Source organism: Schistocerca nitens, chromosome 5 (genome assembly GCF_023898315.1).
Source record: "Schistocerca nitens isolate TAMUIC-IGC-003100 chromosome 5, iqSchNite1.1, whole genome shotgun sequence".
Lineage (NCBI taxonomy): Eukaryota > Metazoa > Arthropoda > Insecta > Orthoptera > Acrididae > Schistocerca > Schistocerca nitens.
Window position 1 is genome coordinate 563,685,233 of NC_064618.1, and position 26,816 is coordinate 563,712,048.

The 26,816-nt window shown below is 47.0% G+C and overlaps 1 protein-coding gene across 1 annotated transcript in view; it reads left to right on the plus strand.

Annotated features, from left to right (window-relative positions):
- The window catches only part of LOC126259301 (LITAF domain-containing protein), a 71,320-nt gene that overhangs the window by 10,741 nt on the left and 33,763 nt on the right, over positions 1-26,816 (plus strand). The window contains exon 2 of the mRNA XM_049955968.1: positions 23,556-23,681. Coding sequence (XP_049811925.1) covers positions 23,564-23,681 — 118 coding nt within the window. The 5' untranslated portion in view covers positions 23,556-23,563. The remainder of the gene's footprint in view (positions 1-23,555; positions 23,682-26,816) is intronic.

The following is a 26,816-nucleotide window of genomic DNA, read 5'->3' on the forward strand; positions in this document are numbered from 1 at the left end:
TCCTTGGGGCATCAGGACTCCCAGCAACGGTCATCCTGCCAGGTGGCTCTTGCTGTGGCTGGGTGGCGCCCGTGGGGAGAGCCCCTGGTCGGAGTGGGTGGTATCGGGGCGGACGTTTCGCAGATGAAACGTCAACACGTATCAGGTCACTCTGCAGCTGAGTCTTTCAAACGGAAAGGTACTGTCTCTATTTCTGGTTCTCCTGCCCTTTCCCCCTTGGCCACTCCTTGGGAGGAGGGACAGGCCCGCCGGCTTGGGGCGAAGTACTTCCCCCGCTATTTGGTCTGTTCTCGAACCGATGGGGGGACGTTCGCCACCTCCAAGCCCATGTTCTTTGTTCAGCACATTGAGGACATCTTCGGGGAAATCGAGGCTCTCAGTAAGATGCGTTCGGGGTCCGTTCTTATAAAGACCACCTCCGCCACACAGTCGGCGGCGCTCCAGGCGTGCGACCAACTAGGGGATATCTCAGTGTCCATTGTCCCGCATCTGGCACTGAATAGGACGCAGGGGGTTATTTTTCATCGGGACCTCCTGCTGCAATCTGATGAGGAGCTCAGGGCCAACCTGGAGCGCCGAGGCGTGCATTTCGTCCGGCGGGTCCAGCGCGGCCCCAAAGACCATCGCATCGACACCGGGGCGTTTATCCTCGCCTTCGAGGGGGACGTTCTCCCGGAGAAGGTAAAGGTGATGTGCTACCGGTGCGACGTGCGACCTTACGTCCCGCCTCCTATGCACTGTTTTCGGTGTTTGCGCTTTGGGCACATGTCGTCACGGTGTGAGGCTGAGCCCCTTTGTGGCGATTGTGGACGTCCTCTTCGTGAGGAACATACATGCACCCCACCACCTCGGTGTGTTAATTGTCCTGGCATCCACTCGCCTAGATCCTCAGACTGCCCCGCATATCAGAAGGAGAAGAAGATACAAGAACTCAAAACATTGGATCGTCTCTCTTATTCTGAGGCCAGGAAGAAGTATGACCGCCTCCATCCCGTGCCGTTGACCACTTCGTTTGCCTCAGTTGTGTCCCCTCCTTCCGCGGTATCCTCACCCCTATCCTGTCCCCCCTCCGCCTCCTCCCCCCATCCGGGGTCTCTGCCTCTGCCTTCCAAATCCCTCCCTTCCAAATCCCTCCCTTCCAAATCCTCCTCCCCCGTGGCCCCCGCCCCCTCTGCCCCAGGGGCCACCCTTCCTCCTCCTCCTCCTCCTCCTCCTCCTTCTCCTCCTCCTCCTCCTCCTCCTCCTCCCCCCCCCTCCCCCCGCCGCCTGAGAAGCAATCCTCTTCTCAGGCATCCATCGGGGAAACGTTCCGGACCCCAGCTTCCGAGGTCCGGTGTTCCAAAACGGACCCTGCGCGTGAGGACCTTCTTCGGGTCCAGCCCACCACCCCTGTGCCTCCTTGGACTTCCAAGAAGGCCCCCAAGAAGAAGTCTCTATCCCCTTCTCCACCCCGGCGCGTTTCGTCTGACGCTCCATCCGTGAGTCGCTGCTCCCGGCCGTCCTCAGTTTCGCCGGGACGCTCTGCTGCCAGGCGCTCAGCTGGCCTCTCGTCGGCAAATGATGCTGCCCCTCCTACACCACCAGGGACAGCGGCCGCAGCTGGCGACGACTCGATGGAACAGGATCCGCCTCCCGCCGGTTGTAGCGTTGTTCCCTCGAAACCTGGCCCTCCGCAGCCGCCGAGGTGACCAGCTCTTCCCCCGTCTTGTTCCCCCTCTTTTTTGACTAGCGATGGCCTTGTTACATTGGAACATAAGAGGTATTTGATCTAATCGGGAGGAATAACAACTGCTCCTCCGCCTGCACTGTCCGCTCGTCCTTGGTCTCCAGGAAACCAAGTTGCGCCCGACTGACCGTATTGCCTTTACCCACTATACTTCGGAGCGGTATGACCTCACCCCTGTGGACGGTATCCCAGCTCATGGTGGGGTCATGTTGCTCGTTCGGGACGATGTCTATTACCATCCCATCCCATTGACCACCCCACTCCAAACAATAGCTGTTCGTATTACTCTTTCTGCCTTTACTTTTTCTGTTTGTACCATCTACACTCCAATCGTCATCCGCTGTTAGTCGGGCTGACATGATGCACCTGATTGTTCAGCTTCCCCCGCCATTTTTATTGTTTGGCGACTTCATCGCCCATCATCCCCTTTGGGGCTCTCCTGCCTCCTGTCAAAGAGGCTCACTCTTGGCGGATGTCTTCAACCATCTCAATCTTGTCTGCCTCAATACTGGCGCCCCGACTTTCCTCTCGGACTCTACTCATACCTACTCCCACTTGGACCTCTCGATCTGTTCTACCACTCTTGCCCGTCGGTTCGAGTGGTATGTCCTTTCTGACACCTATTCGAGCGACCACTTCCCCTGTGTCGTTCGTCTCCTGCACCACACCCCATCCCCACGCCCTTCGAGCTGGAACATACCGAAAGCTGACTGGGGACTTTACTCCTCCCTGGCGACCTTTCCGGACCACGATTTTCTCAGTTGTGACAGTCAGGTCGAATACCTCACGGCTGTTATCATCAATGCTGCCGAACGTTCCATTCCTCGTACTACCTCTTCTTCACGTCGCGTTTCCGTCCCCTGGTGGAACGAGGCTTGTAGAGACGCTATCCGTGCTCGACAACGTGCTTTACGCACCTTTCGCCGCCATCCTACGTTGGCGAATTGTATTGGATACAAACGACTCCGAGCACAATGCCGTAGAGTCATCAAAGACAGCAAAAAAGCTTGTTGGGCCTCTTTCACCAGCTCCTTTAACAGTTTTACTCCCTCTTCTGTCGTCTGGGGTGGCCTGCGCCGGCTGTCGGGCATTAAGGCCCACTCCTCGGTACCTGGCCTGACCTCAGGTAATGAGGTCCTCGTTGATCCTGTGGCTGTCTCCAACGCCTTCGGCCGGTTTTTCGCGGAGGTTTCAAGCTCCGCCCATTACCACCCTGCCTTCCTTCCCAGGAAAGAGGCAGAAGAGGCTCGGCGACCTTCCTTCCACTCGCTGAATCTGGAAACTTATAATGCCCCCTTTACTATGCGGGAACTCGAACGTGCGCTTGCACTGTCCCGGTCCTCTGCTCCGGGGCCAGATGCCATTCACGTTCAGATGCTGGCACACCTTTCTCCGGTGGGCAAAAGCTTCCTTCTTCGTACCTACAATCGCATCTGGACCGAAGGTCAGGTCCCCATGTGTTGGCGTGACGCCATCGTTGTTCCTATACCCAAACCCGGGAAGGATAGACACCTTCCTTCTAGTTACCGCCCCATTTCTCTTACAAGCTGTGTCTGTAAGGTGATGGAGCGCATGGTTAATGCTCGGTTAGTCTGGATTCTTGAATCTCGACGGCTACTTACCAATGTCCAATGCGGCTTTCGTCGCCGCCGCTCCGCTGTTGACCACCTTGTGACCTTGTCGACATTCATCATGAACAACTTTTTGCGAAGGCGCCAAACGGTAGCCGTGTTCTTTGATGTGGAGAAGGCTTATGATACCTGTTGGAGAGGAGGTATCCTCCGCACTATGCACAGGTGGGGCCTACGCGATCGCCTGCCCCTTTTTATTGATTCCTTTTTAACGGGCCCCCAGGGGGTCCACAACTCTTTTGTGGATACGTGCGTGGCGAGCACGGGGCCCCGAGCCATTGCAGCCTTCTTTCTCTCCCGGGCTGCATTTCCTTTCCCTTCCCCTCCTTTCCCCTCCATACTCCTTTCCCCTCGCCCTCTCCTCTCTCTCTATTGGTGTCCTTGCTTATGTTGGCCCCGCTATCCTCCTCGTTCTGTTGGTTTTACTCTCCGGCTTTGTTGCGTACTTATCTCCTCTTTTTGGCATTCCTTGGTCCCCCTCTGGGGTTTGACCTCCATTCCAAAATTTCTCTTCCGTAGTGTGAGCCATTTGGGGAAGAGCACCTTACCTAGTGTCTCCGACGTGCGCCCTCCTAGTACATTCCACCTTTTCTTTCACGTCGTGGTCTGATGCTAGGGTGCATAGCCAGCACGGTAGCCAGCCCGTGTGGTGGGGTCGCTATGTACCCTTTTGGTTGAGCCCCCTGAACACACAGGGATCACACTTCTGATACCTGAGCTGTGACCTCCTCATGCATGCCTTGGAGTGGTTGTTCGTCATCCTGGAGCATCGGAACTCCCGGCAATGGCCGCCGTGCCAGACGGCCCTTGCTGTGGCTGGGTGGCGCCCGTGAGGAGAGCCCCTGATTGGAGTGGGTGGTATCAGGGCGGACGCTATGCAGATGAAACGCATAAGGGTCCAAAACTATGGCCGTTCTGCGGCCGTCTCTCTGCGTGGTACTGATTCCTCAAGTGCTGCTTCTCTTGCCCCTTCGGCCTTCCCTTCCATGGCTACCCCCTGGGAAGAGGGTCAGGCCCGTCGTCTAGGGGCAAAACCTTTCCCCCGTTATCTAGTTTGCACCAGGACTGATGGCGATACTTTCACCAGTGTCAAGCCTTTATTCTTTGTGGAACACATTGAAGACAAGTTTGGCGAAGTGGACTCCCTGAGCAAGATGCGGTCGGGTTCGTTGCTGATTAAAACTACTTCAGCTGCCCAATCTGCGGCCCTTCGTGCCTGTACCCATCTTGGCACGATTCCTGTGTCTATTACCCCTCACCAGTCTCTAAATATGGTACAAGGTGTGATTTTCCACAGGGACCTCATCCTTCAAACTGATGAGGAACTTCGGGACAATCTCGCACGGTGGGGTGTTCACTTTGTTCGGCGTGTTCAGAAGGGTCCTAAAGATAACCGTATTGATACTGGTGCCTTTATCCTGGCCTTTGAAGGGGATACCCTTCCTGAGAAAGTTAAGATTATGGTCTATCGCTGTGATGTGAAGCCGTACATCCCACCTCCGATGCGGTGTTTTAAGTGCTTGCGTTTTGGCCACATGTCTTCTCGCTGTTCCCAGGACCCTCTCTGTGGTGACTGTGGACGTCCACTCCATGAGGGGAGTCCCTGTGTTCCCCCTCCTGTATGTGTAAATTGTCGTGGTAGTCATTCTCCACGTTCACCAGATTGCCCAGTATATAAGAAAGAAAAAAAGATACAAGAGTATAAGTCCCTCGATCGTTTAAGCTACACAGAGGCCCGTAAGAAATATGCACGACTGCACCCTGTGTCCATGACATCAAGTTACGCCTTGGTTACATCTTCCCCCCTTCCCCCCCCTTCCTTACCCCTATCCCGGACCCCACTCCTCCCCCCCTCCCTGCGGCTCCCACACATTCTCCTCTGGGTGCTGCTCCCCCTCCCCAGCCGGAGAAGTGTCCCGCTCCTTCGGCGTCTGCCGGTCAAGGGCGCCTCTCCCGGGATGCCCCTTCCCGGCACCTTCCAGGTCAAAGGTCTGCTGCCGCGCGGCGACCGCGAGAGCCGCGGTCTGTCGGCCCCCAGGTCGCCCGGTCTCTTTCTGTTCCTGATCTTGCTGCAGCTGGCTCCTTTATGCCACACAGCCCTCCTCGATCTCAGCCTGAAAAGAAGAAGAAACATAAGTCCCGGGACAAAGAGCCTCTGGTGTCACCGGAGGTCCCTTCCCCGACTTCACAACTGGATTCTGACCTGTCGTTTATGGATGTCGCCCCCTCCTTGTCTGTGACGGGTGGGGACCCGGCAGTATGACTGGATTTAGCGTGTTCAGCCCTCATTTAAACCATCGTTCTGTGGTTCTCCAATGGAATTGTAATGGCTACTATCGACACCTTCCGGAATTGAAATCCCTTCTTTCGTCCTACTCTGCAGCTTGTGTGGTTCTCCAGGAATCTCATTTTACTGATGCTCACTCACCGACCCTCCGTGGGTTCCGTGTTTTCTGTCGAAATCGGGTCGGACCCTTGCGGGCTTCTGGTGGCGTTTGTACGTTGGTCCGTACAGACATTGCTTGCACGTGGATTCCTCTCCAAACTACATTGGAAGCGGTTGCTGTTAGGGTCCACTTAGACTCTGCAGTCACCGTTTGCAATCTTTATCTCCCTCCTGACAGGGCTCTTACACCTGCTGCCTTAACCACCCTTCTTCAGCAACTTCCTCCTCCCTTCCTCCTCCTCGGGGATTTTAATGCTCATCATCCTTTGTGGGGCAGTGCCTTTCCATCTAGACGAGGTCTTCTTATAGACCAATTTATTGCAGACCACGACCTGTGCCTTCTTAATGATGGCTCCCCTACTCATTTCAGTGCTGGTCATGGTACCTTTTCTGCCATTGATCTTTCTCTTTCTTCTCCCTCTCTCCTCCCTTCATTACACTGGTCGCCACACGACGACCTTTGTGATAGTGACCATTTCCCATTGATTATCACGCTCCCTTCGCGCTCCCCGATGGACAGGTTACCTCGTTGGTCTTTCCACCGCGCCGATTGGCCTCTATACACTGCACAGGTCGAGTTTTCTCCCTCTTTGTCGGGTTGTATTGATGACGTCCTACGTGACGTGTCTGACGCGATTGTTCGCGCTGCTAACGTTGCTGTCCCGCGCTCATCTGGACTATTTTGTCACCGGCAAGTCCCGTGGTGGAGTCCGGCCATTGCCATTGCCATTGCCATCCGTGATCGCCGTCGAGCTTTGCAACACTTCAAGAGGCACCCATCCGTAGCCAGCCTTACTTCTTTTAAACGCCTTCGCGCTAAAGCCCGTTATTTAATCAAACGGAGCAAGCGGATATGTTGGGAACGATTCGTTTCTTCCCTTGGTTCCACTGTCCCTCTGTCACGGGTATGGGCTACACTTCGTTCTCTCCAAGGTTGCCATCGGCAGTCCACCCTACCAGGCCTTCACCTCCCAGATGGCATTTGTACGGACCCATTAGTTATCGCCGAACATCTTGCGACCCATTTTGCAGTGGCATCGGCGTCAGCTTCCTATCCCGCTGCTTTCCTTCATCAAAAACAGCAGGCTGAAGCTCTCACCTTATGTTTCACCACTTGTGAGTCAGAATCTTATAACGAACCTTTTACTGAATGGGAATTTCTTTCTGCTCTATCTTCTTCTCATGATACGGCCCCTGGCCCAGATTCCATTCATAACCAACTGCTTCAACATCTCAGTGCTCCACAACGGCAACATCTTCTTCGGGTGTTTAACCGTATCTGGCTCCAGGGTGACTTCCCTTCTCATTGGAGGGATAGCATTGTGGTTCCTGTCCTTAAGCCTGGTAAGAACCCCCTATCTGTTGACAGCTATCGGCCAATTAGTTTGACCAATGTTGTTTGTAAGTTACTTGAACGGATGGTAGCCCGTCGGCTCACTTGGGTCCTCGAATCTCGGGATCTATTGTCCCCTTACCAGTGTGGCTTTCGAGAGGGACGATCTCCAATCGATCATTTACTTCGCTTGGAATCCGCAGTTCGGCAGGCTTTTTCCCAGCGCCGCCATTTGGTTGCAGTGTTTTTTGACCTTCGCAAGGCCTATGACACGGCCTGGCGCTATCACATCTTACTAACCCTTCATCAGTGGGGTCTTCGGGGCCCACTTCCGAATTTTATCCGCCAGTTCATGATCCATCGGTCATTCAGAGTTCGAGTTGGTACTGCTTTTAGTTCTCCACGGACCCAGGAGACGGGCATCCCACAGGGTTCTGTCTTGAGTGTCCTTCTTTTCCTCATTGCTATCAATGGACTTGTGGCCTCTGTCGGTCCCTTGGTCGCCCCTGCCCTGTATGTGGACGATTTCTGCATTTGGGTTAGTTCCTCCTCGATGGCATCTGCAGAACGGCAGCTCCAGGTGGCTATACGGCGTGCCTCTGCATGGACCCTCTCACACGGGTTTCAATTCTCTCCTTTAAAATCGCGGGTGGTCCACTTCTGTCGCCGTACTACGGTCCACCCCGATCCAGAGCTCTATCTCGCTGCACAACGATTGCCTGTGGTTTCACAGTTTCGTTTCCTGGGTCTTCTTTTCGACAACAAGCTCACTTGGTTGCCCCATATCAGACTCCTGAAGGTAGGATGTTTCCGTAAACTCAATGTCCTTCGCTTCCTTGCCCACTCCTCTTGGGGTGCGGACCGTTCCCTCCTCCTCCGTCTTTATCGTGCTCTAGTTCTGTCTCGTTTGGACTATGGTTGTCAAGTTTATGGTTCAGCTGCTCCTTCCACACTGCACGTGCTGGATCCAGTCCACCATCGTGGTATCCGTTTGGCCACCGGTGCCTTCCCTACTAGCCCTGTTGATAGTCTCCTGGTTGAAGCTGGGATCCCACCCCTTTCTGTTCGGCGGTCCCAGCTTCTGGTGTCTTATGCCCTCACTATCCGTTCTTCTCCCTCTCATCCTTCCTATTCTATCCTGTTCCCAGACCATGGACGTCGCCCACCCGACTCCCGCCCTCGGGCGGGTTTACCGGTTGGGCTGCGCCTTGCGTCTCTTTACCGTGATTTTCAGCTTCCTTCTTTGTCCTGTCTTCCTCGCTCCCTCCCCTCCACCCCTCCTTGGTTAGTTCCTCGGCCTCGAATTCGGATGGATCTCCGCCGCGGTCCGAAAGATTCCATCCCCCCGGTGGTGTTTCGTTCCTTTTTCCGCAAAATTTTATGGGAGTTTCGGGATGCTGTTGTTTTTTATACTGATGGCTCTAAATCTGTTGATCATGTTGGGTATGCCTTCACGTCCTCTGTTGGAACGGAAAATCATCTGCTGCCACCTACATGTGGGGTGTTTACTGCGGAATTGATGGCAATTTCCCGGGCCCTTACCTTTATTAAACAATCCCAACACAACCGCGTTTTGTTATGTACGGACTCGATGAGTGGCCTTCTTGCTATTGACCGGTGTTTTTCGCGCCATCCCTTGGTCTCTGCCATCCATGACCATCTCGCTGATATTCACCGTGCTGCTTGTTCCATTGAATTCCTATGGGTCCCTGGCCATGTGGGTATCCCGGGAAATGAGCTCGCTGATCGTTTGGCTGGGGGAGCAGTTACTTACCCCCCGTTTCCTGTAACCCCTCCTGCAGCGGATTTACGGCTTCACATCAAATCCCACTTCGCGCAGTCATGGGCCAATTCTTGGGAGGCTACTCCACTGTCTAATAAACTTCGTGCAATTAAGGTGACACCAGGCCCATGGCGTTCTTCCTTTCGCCTCTCCCGAAAGGACTCGACCACACTGTGTCGTCTCCGCATTGGTCATACCAGGCTGACCCATAGTTTTCTTTTGCGTGATGAGCCACCCCCGCTATGTGGTTGTGGAGCCTTCCAGTCAGTGGCCCACATTTTGGTTGAATGCCCCCTTCTTTTGGCTCTGCGTACTAAGTACAGACTCCCCCACACTTTACCTTTGATGTTGGCTGACGATTCCCGGATGGTCTCTCTGGTTCTCGGTTTCCTCCGGGAGAGTGGTTTTTATTCTCAGTTTTAAGGTTTTTAATCTCTCTGGTGTTGGGGCAGGGCGGTGAGTGTTTGGGTGTCTCCCACTGTAGGCAGTGTTTAGAGATTCCCGATTCACCTCCCTGACCGGACTCCTCTTTTCTTCCCCTTTTACTCTTTTTTACCCTTTTTTCAGGCTTGGTTAGTCTTTTTATTCCCATACGTATTTTCTGCATTATAGCAGTTATACCTTTTAAGTCACAGGTGGTCTTGCCTATGCTGCTTCAGCATAGTGTTGGGTTCGTTCTCTTGCTGACTTCCCTCATTTGTTTTTACCAATGACAATGTGACTGCCCTTTTACGTTTTTCCCTTTTTCCGTTTTATTGTTCTGACTTTTCTGAGATGTCCCGTTAGCAGAATGGAGTATATTTGAAACAAGGGACTGATGACCTCGCTGTTTGGTCCCTTAAACCTCAAACAACCAACCAACCTTTTTAACGGATCGAAAGTTTAGGGTACGAGTGGGTTCTGTATTGTCCGACGTCTTCCTCCAGGAGAACGGAGTGCCTCAGGGCTCCATCTTGAGCGTAGCCCTTTTTGCCATCGCGATCAATCCAATTGTGGATTGCATTCCACCTAATGTCTCAGGCTCTCTCTTTGTCGATGACTTCGCGATCTACTGCAGTGCCCAGAGAACATGCCTCCTGGAGCGCTGCCTTCAGCTTTGTCTAGACAGCCTATACTTGTGGAGCGTGGCAAATGGCTTCCGGTTCTCTGAAGAGAAGACGGTTTGTATCAACTTTTGGCGATATAAAGCGTTCCTTCCGCCATCCTTACATCTCGGTCCCGTTGTTCTCCCATTCGTGGAAACAACTAAGTTTCTAGGGCTCACGTTGGACAGGAAACTGTGTTGGTCTCCGCATGTCTCTTATTTGGTGACCCGTTGTACACGTTCCCTTAATGTCCTCAGAGTTCTTAGTGGTTCATCTTGGGGAGCGGATCGCACTGTCCTGCTTCACTTGTATCGGACCATAGTCCGATCGAAGCTGGATTATGGGAGCTTCGTCTACTCGTCTGCTCGGCCATCCCTCTTACGCCGTCTCAACTCCATCCACCATCGGGGGTTACGTCTTGCGACCGGAGCCTTCTACACTAGTCCTGTCGAGAGTCTTTATGCTGAAGCTGCCGAATTACCATTGACCTACCGGCGAGACGTACTGCTGTGTCGGTATGCCTGCCGGCTGTTGTCTATGCCCGACCACCCCTCTTACCAGTCCTTCTTCGCCGATTCTCTCGACCGTCAGTACGGGTTGTGTGTGTCTGCCCCGCTGCCCCCCGGAGTCCGCTTCCGTCGCCTGCTTCGACAATTGGATTTTGCCCTCCCTACCACCTTCAGAGAGGGTGAGAGCCCGACACCACCTTGGCTCCAGGCTCCGGTTCATATTTGTCTCGACCTCAGCTCACTCCCGAAGGAGGGTACTCCGGCCGCAGTGTATTGCTCATGGTTTGTCGAACTTCGTGCTCGACTTGCCGGTCACACCTTTATTTACACCGATGGCTCCAAAACTGACGATGGTGTCGGCTGTGCCTTTGTCGTTGGGGCCGCCACCTTTAAATACTGGCTCCTCGACCAGTGTTCAAGCTTTACGGCCGAGCTTTTTGCTCTCCATCAGGCAGTTCAGTATGCCCGCCGCCACCGCCATTCATCGTATGTACTCTGCACTGACTCTCTCAGTGCCCTTCAGAGCCTTGGAGCTCCCTATCCGGTCCATCCCTTGGTTCAACGGATACAGCAGTCCCTCCATTCTTTCGCTGATAATGGTTCTCCTGTCAGCTTTCTGTGGGTTCCCGGACATGTAGGAGTGCCTGGGAATGAAGCTGCGGATGCTGCAGCCAAGGCTGCAGTCCTCCTGCCTCGGCCAGCCTCACATTGTGTCCCGTCATCTGACGTTCGTGGGGATGTTTGTAAGAGGCTTGTGTCGTTGCGGTGGGATGCTTGGTCATCCCTCCAAGGAAACAAGCTCCGGGCAGTAAAACTGCTCCCAACTGCTTGGACAACCTCCTCCCGACCATCTCGGCGAGAGGAGGTCCTTCTGACCAGGTTGCGGATTGGGCATTGCCGGTTTAGCCACCGCTACCTGCTCTCTGGTGACCCAGCCCCGCAGTGCCCTTGTGGTCAGGCATTAACAGTGCGCCATGTTTTATTGTCGTGTCCCCGCTTTAGTCAATCTCGTGTTGTCCTGTCCCTGCCATCTACTTTACTGGATATTTTAGCTGATGACGCTTGAGCAGCTGCTCGTGTTCTGCATTTTATAACTTTGACTGGCTTGTCCAAAGACATCGAACCTTTTTACTTATTTTATCTACATCTTTGTTAGGTCTTTCTGGTGTCCCCCCCTCCCCTTGAGTTTTACTAGATTCCCTGTGCTCTAACAACAGTGACTGGGCGCTAATGACCTCAGTAGTTGAGCGCCCTTAAACCCCACCAAAAAAAAAAATCCCAATTATCGTCTCGTGTTCCCTCAGTCGGTCGTCTATCTTCCAGAACGGCGGTCCCGGTCAGGGTGTACGATCGTGGTTCGCATCAGAGCTCTTCCACCTCTTTCCTGAGGCCCTCTGCGTATAACCCTGTGGTGTGTGCCCTGCCCATGCCTTCGGCTCGATTTTGCACAGGGCCCGAAGGACTCAGTCCCTCCTGAGGCCCTCCGCTGCTGCTTTCTTTCAATCCTTGCCGCGTTTCAAGGCTCTGACATTGTCTATACTGACGGTTCGATGGTTGCTGGTCATGTCAGTTATGCTCTTACTCTAGGGGATCATTATGAACAACACTCATTGCCGACTGGCTGCAGTGTTTTCACTGCTGAGCTGGTCGCCATATCTCGCGCCCTAGAGTATATACACTCCTGCTCAGGTGAGTCCTTCGTTATCTGTAGTGACACCCTGAGCGGTTTACGAACTATCGACCAGTGCTTCCCTTGCTTTTGTCTGGTGATGGCTATCTAGTGGTTCCTCCATACTCTGGCCCATTGTGGCCACTCTGTGGTCTTTGTGTGGACCCCGGTCATGTAGGCATCCCATCACCCAACAAACTTTGGGCCATCAAGGAGGTTACTGGTGCGTGGCACTCCTTCTTACGGGTCTCTCGCAAGGACTCTGTTGTCCTCTGCCGGCTGTGCATTGGCCACTCCTGGATAACACACAGCTATTTACTGCGCTGTGAGGACCCACCTTTATGTCGCTGTGGGTCAGCTTTGATGGTGGTTCACATCTTTTGGGCTGCCCAATTTTAACTCCACTCAGGCTGATGTTTGCGCTGCCTGATACGCTTCCTGCACTTTTATCAGATAACGTTGTGATGCCAGATTTAGGTTTGAGTTTTATTCGTGCAGGAGGTTTTTATCGCTTGATCTAACTGTTTGTCCTTTTTTTTAACTGAGTCTGCCCTTTGGCCTACGATTATAGATTGGGGTTTTTAGTGCGTTTCTTGGTGGTTGGCTTTCCTTTTTTGTTTCTATGGTCGGCCAACCACTGACACACTCAGTGTGATTTTAATTCCTTTCTTCTGGTCTCTATCTGTGTCTGTCTTGTCCTGTGTCATCTCTTGTCATCTCCATTGTTTGTTGTTATTCTTCGTGAGTGTTTCAAGTTCGTGGAAAAAGGGACCAATGGCCCTAGTAGTCTGGTCCCTTCAATCCCACAAACCAACCAACCAGCTACACAACTGGTTGGCTGGAAAGGACAGAAGGAGCACTCCCATGAAGACTTCGTACATCCCTCCAGCCAAACAACACCAGAGTCTTCCTCTAACCGGAAAGGCTTGAAGTCCACAAAAGGAAAACCGTCTTTTCCTTCACCGACTCGAAGATCCTCTTTGATGGTGTTGCCACATGATACCTTTACCCGGCTGGCCTCCGTGCGCACCCCGAACCGTTTCTCAGCAATGTACCCACAGACCGACAGCATAGGTGATCAGATATTTCTGTGGACCCCATGGAGCAGGATCCTCCTGCGTCTGTTCCCTGTAGCAGCGACTCTCCACAGGCTGTCACTCGGCATCTGCCGAGGTGACTCCTCTTCATCTCTTCATCATCGTGACTCTCCTCCAATGGAACATTCGCAGCTTTCACTCCCACAAAGAGGATTTACAGCTGCTTTTAGCATTGCGGTGTCCCTTTGTATTGTACCTTCAGGAAATGAATTGCACCCTCACGACCTCTTTGAGCCTTCACATTTCTTGCCGGTTTGTTTTGACCTTCCCCCCTGAGGTTGGCATTCCATCTCATTGGTGCGTCATGCTGCTCAAACAAGATGACGTTCATAGACAACTCATCTCCCCGATTAAACATCTTCAAGATGTTGCAGTTCACTATTTCCTTCCCCACCTGCCTTTTTCAATCTGTACCATTTATGTCCCTCTGTCTTTCGATGTCACCAGGGCAGACTTCCTTCAGGTTATTAGGCAGCTACCTCCCCCATTTCTGTTACTTGGTGACTTTAGTGTGCATCATCCCCTTTGGGGTTCTCCCAGAACCTGTCTGAGAGGTGCCCTCTTGGCTGATCTTCTTAATCAACCCAGCCTCTTCTGCCTTAACACTGGAGCAGCCACTTTCCTTCCCGACTCCTCGCACACCTATTCCCATTTGCACCTATCCTTCTGCACTGCCCAGCTTGCCCATTCTTTCTGACGCCTACTTGAGCGGCCATTTCCCATGTGCTATCTGTTTGCTGAGTCCTACCCCACCTTACTGCTGCAGAACATTCCATTCCTTGCACTTGCTCTTTACCATGCTACTTCCCAGTCCCTTGGTGGACTGAGGCATGCTGCAATGCAATTCGTGCAAGGAGACATGCTTTCTGCATTTTGAACCATCATCCTTCAATGGCAAACTGCATTCATTATAAACAGATGCATGCAAAGTGATGTCGCGTTCTTCGGGATAGCAAAACAGCTAGCTGGATTTCATTCACTAGTTCTTTTAAAGATACAGGGTACGTTTCTGGCTCAATATTATGTAAAAATCAACACCTATTTCTTTCAGGCACTGTTTATAATGTATATGTTTTACAGATTTTTTTTGTTGATATCGGGTAATGCAGCACACTGTCTAAACAAATTAAAAGTATTTTGAATATTTTTTAATGTTCTTAGGCTTATTAAAAAAATTATAAAGAAATTGATGCACTTTTTTCCCAAATTACTTCCTCAAATTGAGGTATCATTTAATCCAATTTTATACATTGTAAGGAGACCAAATATTTACCAGATATGCATGATGTGATGGCTGAGATACTAGATCTATTTAATTCTACCTATTTTGTATATTGCAAGGATAAAAAATATCATATCTTACATTTTAATTTTTATAATGTTTTTCCTAATAAAAATGTTATTTTTTTCATAATTTCGTTGATTATGCAATAAAGCTTAGGTCTCTACATAAGTATAGACTATCGAAGTTACAGAAAAAAAAAATAGAGCAATGCTTTATAAACTTCAGGAAATATTTGTACCTGAATTCTGAAAAATACAACTTGTGGGAAATTGCAAATGAAGATATGACTCCAATTAAACTGTGCCTCAGAAAATTCCTGAAGCACAGTCTTCATCCTGCAGTATTTCTTCATCTTCAAGCTTCCTGTTGGCATTTCTTTCAGCACTGCTTGCTTCTTTGATAACCTAAAGAGCAAATCTTTCAGCTTCATGCTCCCATTGTCTTCCACATGCAAGCAATTGATCTTCAATATTAGAGCCACATTTTAAGCCTAAATTTCTCAGGACTTCCAACCTTCCTATCACTCCATCATTGGAACACATCACTGCATCTAGTACACCAACTTTTAATGTATTTAGTCCTATAAAAACATTCTTGGGTAATCTTTCCCATATGCAATGGTTGAAACTTTCATTTGTATTTTGAGTGCTCCCATGAATACATTTACTAAGCACAACACTGGGTCAATCAGCTCTGAAAAATTGGTTTTATTTAATTCATAACAGGCTCAGGAACAGAATGCTTATGATGGTATATTTGACCACTTTCTTTTGCTTTTTGTAACCACACCAAGAATCTGCTCCTTTGGGACAAAGTGTGTGAACAGGGTGGTCACCTGCAGACAACTTATGAAAGTAGGTGGTCCATACAGCTTTTCTCATTGCTGTAACATCATTCAGAGGTACAGTTCGTCTAATGGCCAGTCCATAATAACTCTGAAGAAGGTCTATTTCAGTTTCTGTCATCTGCCTCGTCCAGACAGATTTTCCATCAGATAGCAACTTTCCTTTCATTTATCTTCATAGCTTCCTAAGTCTAGCACCCATCCTCTTTTGCACATGTTCACAACACTCCAGTTTTGTTACCAAGATATCACCATAAAATTGAACTCGTTAATTTTATTGAAAGCTTTAGTGTCCTCATCGCCTAGGACCTTTGTATATCTAATGTTGTAAACAGGCACTGACCTCTGAAATATTTTTAGAGTTCCATCACACTCCATACCTCCACTGTAACCATCATAGTTCTTAGGTCACTGATGTTCAATATGTCATTCAGTGTTACTATGACAGGTGTGGCAGTACTTAGATAAGCACTCAATATCAACTACTTTTCCATTCTCCGGAGAAATAGAGCTTACAACACCATTCAAGGAATGATGTCCTCAACGTTGCCATGTCCCATCAAGTGCAACAGCAGTGTCCCTGGTTCCACTAATATTTACAGCTTCTTCTACTGCATGTTTCATAGATGCTTTAGACACAACTGTCAAGGCACCTAAAAGTATTTTTATGTACTTGCTGAACCTACTGGGAGGAGGAGGAAGGTCTATCAATCCACAAAACGTTTGAGCAGTCTTTTTTTTCCTTTAACCATTGCACGCATTGCATACACTAACTTCAAATTCACATCATATGTCACATCATATGAATTACGCACAATGTTCGAAGTCATTTTCGAGGTAGATTTATTGCAGGATATACACAGAACTAATTTTGACAGTGAACCCTTCCTGCTACTTTGTTGTTCAGCTATTTCCAGACAGCCTACACCATCGCATTGTTTACATTTCACCACTTCCTTTGTCAAAGAAGATAAGATGCCCACATCAACAACAAAAAATCCACTACAAACAGCGTCATTGTTAAAACAAAAATTTGAATCACCAGGAGGCGTGTCATGTGGGAGTTTCTTCCCTGAAGAACTGATACACAGGTTACTTTCAACAGTGTGGCTTGCTTTGTTTGTGAAGTGGTTACCACGGAATTGCCTTTTATTGGATTTCTCGATGCTTGGCATAGTTCGTATTTATTGCACACTAAAGGATATGTACTTCCACAAATATATGTAGCACTTGGGCAACAAACATTCAGTAACACGTGAACAAACTGCTTCAGTGAAACAAAAGTAAATACTAACAAAGATTATCATTTACAAACACTAGAAACCTGCACTGTTACCAACATATACAATATATCGTGTGTATAATTGCTGGAAACAAAAAGTTCAGTTCTTTTCAGAGTAATATTGGTTTCTGTAACAGAAATATAGGGGACATGGTGGCATACATGCCCCAAATTTTAAAATTTGGTATATATAGGTCATTTTTCATGTGAAACCTTGTAATGTATGTATCAATGTAATCAGCAGAGACTATAGAATTTATTAGTCGTAAAAAGTACCCTGTATCCTTAACAGTTCCACACCTTCCTCTGTCATGTGGGCCAACTTCTGACAGCTCTCTGGGACCAGGATCCATTCGTCAATTTCCGGCCTGACAGTAGAAGACTATGTTATCGTGGACCCTATTGCTATCTCCAACACCTTGGGCTGCCATTTTTCGGACTGCCTTCCTGCATCAGAAACAAGCGGGGGAGGCACGGGTGATACCCTTCTCTTCTCAGAAATGTGAGTGCTACAATGCCGCCTTCACTATGAGGGAGCTTGATCATGCTCTCAGTTCATCCTGATCCTCTGTCCCAGGGCTATCCGTTGTCCACATTCGGATGTTGCAGCATATTTCTCTTGCGGGCAAGTACTTTCTGCTTAACATGTAAAACCACGTCTGGGCAGAGGGCACATTACCTGGACTTTGGCATGAAGCCACCACCATACCCATACCGAAGCCCACTAAGGACAAAAGCCTTCCTTCTAGCTACCACCCTCTCTCTCTCAACAGCTGAGTTTGCAAGGTGATGGAACGTATGATTCATGCCCGGCTGGTATGGTAGCTTGAGTTTCACAATTTTCTAACGACTGCGCAGTGTGGATTTCAAGCACGGCATTCTGTAGTTGACCATTGCGTTATTTTGTCCACTCATGTCATGAATGATTTTCTGTGGAAATCCCAGACTGTGGCCGTGTTTTTTGATTTGGAGAAGTCCTATGACACCTGCTGGTGAACTGGTATCCTCCATACTCTACACATGGGGCTTCCGTGGCTGCCTGCCCTGTTTCTGTCAGGAGTTTTAAAAAGACTGAGTTTTCAAGGTGCATGTGGGTTCTGTCTTGTCAGACACCTTTATCCAGGAAAATGGTGTGCCTCAGGGTTTTGTCCTGAGCGTCATCCTCTTTGCTATTGCCATTAACCCTATAACGGCCTGTCTCCCGCCGGGCGTCTCCGGCTCCCTTTTTGTTGACAATTTTGCCATACATTGCAGTTCTCCACAGACCTGTCTCACTGAGCGGCATCTTCAGTGATGTCATGACTGTCTTAACTACTGGAGCATTGACAATGGGTTTCGTTTTTCTGCTGGCAAAACTGTCTGTATGACTTTCTGGCAGTGCAAATGGTTTCTTCCACCATCTTTACATCTTGGGCCTGTATGCATGCCGTTAAACTGCCATGCATGGGCACCCATCCTATGCCTCCTTCTTCGATGATTCCTTTGACCGCCAGTATGGGGCGCGTCCCTCTTCTCTGTCGCCTCCAGGAGTCTGCTTTCAGCACTTGCTATGGCGGATTAACTTCACTCTACCTGCAACTTTCCCGGCGGGTGTGAACCATTCATGACCTTGGCTTTGTGAAGGGGCCCATGTTAAACTTGGCCTTCATTCACTTCCTAAGGACACTACTCCAGCCTTGCTTGATCACCTTCAGTTTCAAGACCTTTGCATAGAACTTCGCACTAGTACCTTTGGGTACACTGATGGCGCTTGGACTGACCATGGGGTCGGGTGTGCCTTTGTTATTGGCGCCTGTGTCTTTCAATATAGGCTTCGAGCACACTGGTCAGTATTTACAGCCGAGCTCTTCACCCTGTATCAGGCCACGGAGTACATCCGGTGATATAGACTTTTCAATTGTGTCCCCTCCTCAGACTCACTCAGCACCCTTCAAAGTCTATGTGTGCTGTAAACCTCCCACCCCTTAGTGCAGTGGGCCCAGGAAAACTGTCACTTGGTCACTCTTTGGTGGAGCCACCATGATGTTTGTGTGGGTTCCTGGTCATTCAGTCTGCCAGGAAACAAGGTTGCTGACGCTGCTGCCAAGGCTGCAGTCTTTGTACGTCAGCCCACTAGTTCCTATATTTCCTCCGATGATCTCTGTGTTGCCATCTGTCAGGAGGTGGTGTCCCTTTGGCATTGCCAATGGTCCTCCCTTCACGGGAATAAGCTCCGGCTTATTGAGCCTCTCCCAGCGGCTTGGACGACTTCCTCATTGCCCTCCTGCCAGGAGGAGGTGGTCATTTTAACTAGGCTGTATATTGGGCACTGCCTTTTTAGCCATCATCATTCAATAAGTGGCGCTACCCCACCACTTTTTACTCATTGCACCAAAGTTTTAACTGCCCGCCACTTCTTGAAGGAATGCCCTTTTTTTAACCGTTTACGTTCCCACTTGGGTTTGCCGTCTGAGTTATCAACTCCTTTAGCAAATGACATGCAGACTTTTGACTGCATTTTACTTTTTATCTGCCAAAGCAATAAGGCGAAGGCCATTTAATTTTTAGTTTTGGACCTCTGTTTCTGTAGGGTGTCTTTTTAGCCTTTTCTCCACGTCCCAGTTTTTAGATATCTTCTTTTACGTCAATTGGGACTGAGGTATAGTCGTTTTTTAACTCGTCTCTGTCTTCGTGTTCTATAGTTTTGATTTGGGTGCATATGACCCCAGTTGTTTTTGTGCCCTAAAGCAAAGCGAAGTCACCTGCTAAACAACTGGGAGGCCAGAAAGGACAGAAGGAATACTCCCACGAAGACTTCTTATCTTCCTCCAGCCAACAAACACCTGTGTCTTCCTCTGCCAACTGGAAAGGCTCAGAGAGATCAAACAACCGCAAATGTTCATTTCCTTCACCGATTCTGAGATTCTCTTTGGCAGTGTTGCCATGTGATACCTTCGCCCGGTCGACCACCGTATCACCGGTGTGCATCTCCAACCATTTTTCTGCCATGGACTCTGCAGACTGACAAAAGGAGAATGCTAACACCTCTGTAGATCTCATGGAGCAGGATCCTCCAGCCTCTGCCCCCTGTAGTAGTGAGTTTTTGATTGCCAGAATGGGACACATCCCTCTTCTGTTATCTCCTGGAGTTCACTTCTGGCCATTGCTCTGGCAGTTTAACTTTGTGCTACCTGTCTCTTTTCTGGTAGGTGTGAACCCTTCACCACTTTGGCTTTATGTGGCGGCCCTTGTTCACCTTGGCCTTCATTCACTTCCTAAGGACACGTCTCCATCTTTGCTCTATCACTGTAAGTTTCACGACCTTCGCATGGAACTTCATGGTAGTACCATTGTGTACACTGGTGGCTCTTGGACTGACCACGATATTGAGTGCCTTCGTCATTGGCACTGACATTTTTCGGTATCTGCTTCCAGAACACTGCTCGGTATGTACAGCAGAGCTCTTCAACCTGTTTCAGGTTACGTGGTATATCTGGAGACACAGCCTATTCAATTGCGTCATCTGTTCTGACTTTCCCAGTGCACATCAGAGCCTCTGTGTACTCTACACCATTCGTCCGTTAGTGCAATGGATCCAGGAAAGCTGTCACTTGCTCACTCTTGATGGTGTCACTGTGATGTTTATGTGGTTTCCTGGTCACATCAGTCTGACGGGAAATGAGGCCTCTGATGCTGCTGTGAAGGCTGTAGTCCTCATACCTTGGCCCGCTAGTTCTTCTATTCCCTCCAATGATCTCTGTGTTGTCTGTCAGCAGGTGTTATCACTTTGGCATCACCATTGGTCTTTGCTTCATGGGAACAAGCTCCGGTGAATTAAGCCCCTCTCAGCAGCTTGGAAAACCTCCTCTCGGCCCTCTTGCTGTGAGATCATTTTAACTTGGTTGCATATTGGTCACTGTCTTTTTAGCCATCACCTTTAAGTGGTGCTCCCACACCACTTTGTGCTCATTGCCCTCAACCTTTGTTGGTTTGCCATTTCTTGATGGAATGCCCTTTTTTAAACCACTTAAGTTCTCATTTATGTTTGCTGTCTGAGTTATTGGCCTTTTGAGTGAATGGTGCATGGGCTGTCAAACACATTTTGCTTTTTATCTGTCATGGCAATAAGGCAAAGGACATTTAATCATTAGTTCAGGACCTCTGTTTCTCTATGGCGTATTTTATGGACTTACTTAAAGTTCCTGTTTTGAGCTGTCTTTCCTTCCGTTGATTGGGCTTCGTGTGTAGTCATTTTAAACTCCTTTTTTTTCTTTATGTTGTATGGTTCTAACAGGGACACGTATGACCCTAGTTATTTTTGTGCCCCAAAAAAATCAAATCAGTTTTCATCTGAAAACACCTAAATTCTCCACTGCTCTTTAGTCCAGTGTACATGCAGTCTGGCCCATGCCAGCCTCATTTTCCTCATTGCAGCAGTTAAAAATGGCTTTGTCTTTGCATCTCTAGTTCTTATTCCCATTGCACAGTCTTTTCCTTATGACTGATGAGCTGGAATCAGCTCCCGTTGCCTCTTGCTATGGTTTGCCAGTTCAAGTGAAGTAGCACTCCTGTTCCTCAGGCTTATTTGTCAGAGTATTCTGTCCCCCTAGGGTGAAGAAATGCATGGGCACCTTCTTCGTGGTAAATTTTCCATATTTGCTTCGACCATCAACTTCTGCAGATTTTGACTCGCAGCTGAGCTTGAGCTCGGACACCATGATGCTAAATGCAAACAAGCATAATAGGAAGAAAAGTCTAAAAAATCCAGCAACGCTTTCAGATTAGAGCTAGTGAATGCCAAACCTCAGTTAATGCAGAGCAATTTGGCAATAATTGGCAGTACGAGATCACATTGTTGCCATGCACCCCCCCCTCCCCCCCTCCCCCCCAAAAAATACATTTACATTTCTACATGAAGATATGTAACTAACAAAAGAACATCAATGCAATCAAGGGCATGCAATACCTTAGAATAGTATTGTATTTAAGAAGGGTAAAAGAATGTACCTGCAAAATTATAGATCAATACCCTTAACATTGGTTTGCTGCAGAGTTCTTGAATATATAGTGTCAGTTTGAATATCCTAAATTTCCTTGATGCCAAAAGGCTTCTGTCCACAAATCAGTATGGATTTAGAAAGCATCACTTATGCAAAACTCAGCTTGCTCATTTCTCACATGATATGTTGTGAACCATGGGCTAAGGACAGCAATAAGATTCCACATTACTAGATTCCCAAAACAATACGAGGGAAGGAAAGTTGCTACTCACCATATAGCAGAGATGCTGAGCCGTGATAGGTACAATAAAAAGATTCACACAATCATAGATTTTGGTCATTAAGGCCTTTGTCAGCAGAACACACACACACACACACACACACACACACACACACACACACACACACACACACACTCTCACGCAAGCACAACTTGCACGCACATCTGCAGAGAGCTCTCAGAGACTGCAGATGTGTGTGCAAGTTGCGCTTACGTGAGTGTGTGCGCGTGCGCACCTACTGCTGACAAAGGCCGTAATGGTCGAAAGCTATGATTGTGTGAATCTTTTTATTGTGCCTATCGCGGCTCAGCATCTCTGCTATATGGTGAGTAGCAACTTTCCTTCTCTTGTATTGTTACATTCCATCCTGGATTTGCCATTGTTAGATTCCCTAACATTTGATATGTTGCTCCACTGCAGGTTGCTCCACTGCAGACTGTTAACTGAGTTACAAGCATGTGGAAAAAATGTAGGTTAATACAGATGAATAAAAAACATAATTCTGTAATGTTTGAATACGGCTTTAATAGTATGTCAGTCAACATCACAAAGTGGTATGAAATGGAATGAGCTTGTGATGATTGTGGCTGGGAAAGTGAATGGTCAGCTTTGGTTTATTGGGCGAATTTTGGGAAAGCGTTGTTCATCTGTAAAGGAGACTGCATATAGGCCACTATTGTGACCTGTTCTTGAGTACTCTTAGTGTTCAGGATCTGCAACAGGTTGGATTAGAGAGATATCAAAGGAATTCAGAGGTTGGCTGCTAGATTTGTTACTGATAGATTTGATCAACATTCAAGTGTTACAGAGATAATTCAGGAACTAAAATAGGAGTCCCTGGAAGGAAGGTGGTGGTCTTTTCAAGGAGCTCTATTGAGAAAATTTAGAGGACCAGCATTTAAGGCTGACTGCAGAACGATTCTACTGCCATCGTCATACATTTTGCACAAGAACCACAAAGATAGGATAGGAGAAATTGGGACTCGTATGGTGGAATATAGATAGTCATTTTTACCGTGCTCTATTTGCAAAGAACAGGAAAGAAAATGAATGTAGTGGTATAGGGTACCCTCTGCCATGCACCATACGGTGGGTTGCAGAGTATGGATGGAGGTGTAGATGTAAGTGAAAAACACTGTTTTCATAAGTGTCCACAGCTGATTTTGTTGGATGAAGGCAAGGGCATAACCAATTGGATCATACCTTTTGAAGCACAATGAGATTCAAACAAAACATAGTATTAATTACTATTCTAAAAAGTCTCTTGAAGTTTTTTCACTTTTGAATCACGTTGGTGTGCAGTAAAGTCTAATGGTTGTATATTGTGTACATTGTGTGATTGACTTATTTGGTATCCTTTGTGTTGAAGTTCGTGAAATGTCATTAATCACAGGAAACTTCAAGTAACAAGCAGTCATACAGTAGTTCCAAAGTGGGTTCAATTCCCCCCCCTCCCCCCCCCCCCCCTGGTGCTAATGTCACACAAGAAATATTCACTTATTACGAGCTAGATGACCACCTTAGAAATCTTATTTATGTACAGTCCCGATAATTTGATTTTAATTCAAAGCTGTATGTGTCTATTTGCATTTTTGTCATTTGCAGAGAACAAAATGAACAAAGCAGGACCTGTACCTCCACAATATGGGCCACCTCCAGCTGCACCTCCAAGCTACTCCCAGGCTGTGGGTGGAGTACCACCATCTAGCCCCTTCACTCCTGGGCATTCATGTAAGTTTTACCGTACTTGTTTTGTAATGATATGACATATCAAATCACCATGGAAAATTTGAGCTACTGTTCAACAAAAATAAAGGCGGTCAGTCTTCCATATTATACTGAAGTAGTAAATGCAACACACAAAAGAACTAACGTTGAATGCATATTTTTACATAAGAAAGGTGTTACCTCACGTGCCAAAAGATAGTGTAATTAATTTAGAAAAAATGCCAGTGATTTTTGTGTAGACTGTTAGCTTTACATAATTGAATATATGAAATTTAAAGTGACGATCAAATAAAATATATATTTTTATAATCCATTATCAATGTTTAACAGAGAACATCTTTTAAAACTTTCAGAATTTCAGCAGTGTATTTCATGTCATAAAGTAATATCTTTCTTGGTACGTCTAATATTTTCCCTCATGTAAAGAGGCTGATGCATGTATGTACCTAAACATGCATTGGCTGTTGGTAAGACAATAAAAATCTCTCTTGCTTTTAGACAGTCCCAGTCTGCCATTGACTATACTCGTTACCAAACAGAGATTCTGTTTTGTAGGTATGTAACATGACATCTTCACTAGCTGCACATGTAAAGGTGTTGTAGGATCTGTGAGAAAGAAAAATCTTCAGCCTTGACCATTTTTATTGACAGTAACTGTCAGCATCATATACTTAGCAGCTCCTCATATTTTTCTAGAACTCAGACTATGCCACTTACTTTGCTCTGTTGTGACAACCCATTACAAATGGTACAATAAATTAATGTTAAAACTAATGTGAATTTGCTTCAAAATAACTCTTAAAGCTTGTTACAGTTGCTGGTGTAAATTGTAGTGGGTAGCTATGATGTTATTATTTAACTTCTGATTCATTTATCATCATGTGATTGTCATTGCTTCACCACAAATAATAAAAACTGGATATTCGTGCATGTAGGATCTCATTCACATATTCTGATAAATAACAAAGACAGGTTTATATTCATTTTGACACTACTGAAACATAAGTTCTCACAGTATGTCATCAGTTTTGACAAAAACTGAGAATTATTCATTCCAAAATTAAGTATTCTGTCTCTGACACTGTCACATACTAAACTTGGTTCAAGTAGGGGGTTATTTGTACATTACAGTAATTAAATTTTTGTATGTCTTATTAACATGATTAAGAAAATTTACAATTCTGCAAGAGTCCAGATTCACAGTTTTGCTTTTCAAAGTGTATTGACTGTTTTATATAAACAAAACCTCAGTAGAATTAAGTTTTTATTACAAAATCATCAAAGTATCTTTTTGAAACAATTGAGACAGAAAATTGTAAAATACTTTTTAATTATATTTTCATTTTTAATACTAACATTTTCATAGATTATTCTTTAGATGATTAATATTTTACAATTGTTTTGAAATGTACAGTCTGAAAACGCTGTTAATGAGAGCCAGTGTTATGTCAATTTACCAGAATGTTCTACAAAAGCAATTTAATGTAGTAATAATAATAAATATTTGTCTGATTTGCAACTTATGGATTGGAGTGTACATCAGTCCCAGCATCAATCCCTTCATTGTAGTGTTTCCTGGTTTGCGATATTACACTATTTTGAAAATGTTGAAGATAGCTGGTATTTCTCATATAGAGATTGAGCATCAAATAAGAGATGTATCACTAGGCTATATGGACATATGGACAAGAACCATTTGAAGCAGTAGAAGTTTTACAATTAAACATCAACAAATAAGCATTCATCCTTGGAAATGAATATTATGCTCATCGCAAACACTTTAAAGGCCCATTTCTTTCAGACAACTAGACACTTTGAAAACGTTGACTAGTGAGTTACTTTTTGACACTGGGTATTAATTCACCTCCATGCAGCAACCATATAAAATTTATTCCATGTGCCAGATGCCCGTATACTGTACTGTTACTTGCACAGATGCATGGTCTTGTGTCGATTCGGCTGAATGAGATCCAGCCTTGTCAAACAGGTAAACACCAATGAGCTTTTAGCCAAATGCTCCTTGGCTGTTGCCGTGTTTTTGCTGGCCTCATCCTTATGTAGCTGTAGTACCAGTACTATCTAAAGCCACTTGATTTGGCTGGAAGCCTTAGAAGATTTGAAACTGTTCCTATTTAGATCAGAGAGAGACTAATGCTGACATCATAAACAGTTTTAACAATAGTCTTATTTTTTCTTTTTTGACTGGACAAAAGAATACTGTGTGTGAAATAACCATAGAGAGAATAATACTTACGTTAGAGGTCCAGGTTGTTTTTCATGACGAATAAATCTGCTCTAGCTGTACTTGACAAATCTTTATATATATATATATATATATATATATATATATATAATTCACACACATTGCATGCATTTTGCGATGTAAATTCCATCTAAGACACTAGAGGAAAAGTAAGAGGGATACTACATAGAATTAACATGAAACGGTCAATATAAATGTGAACATGAGGCCATAACTTGATTGCATACAAGAATTTATCAAGATCCTATGCAGGTGAGGCTTGAGAAGGTTCTTTGAGTGGACCAGTACAACTCTGGGTAAATGGGACCTGACAGAAGAAGCCATAGATGTATCAACAAATAAACTCTCATTGCCAGCCTAATGTAACCTATGAACCAATAGTGACTGGCTGGACGTGTGGCACAGATTTAAGAAAGTAAAGTGGAGGCATAAATGCTATAGAATGCCATTTTATTAATCTTAAAAGTAGCATACCATACAAATGCCCAGCCCTGCAGCATGCCGTGGACACCCAGCAAGATCAGTCAGCAGACAGCTGCACAAATCACAATGAGATGCCTCAGTAAACACATGTCTTGAAGTGGCTACTGCCAGAATTAATACCGAGGTTTGGCGGGCAGGACAAACGAAAAAATCGTAGCTAAAAACATGCCTACACCACCACAATTTCTCTCAAAACTATCCACAACTAATAGCGCTAAAACCATATTACTGCATGAATGGCATTAATTAAGACAGGCCTGATACAGAGCAAACAAGAAAAGGAAAACAAGCAATGTAAAATGCAATTGTCATGAAATTAAAGTAATACAAATGGATAATAAAATTTTCAAGAAATAAAAATTATAAAACAATAGTATAAAATATAAAAGAGG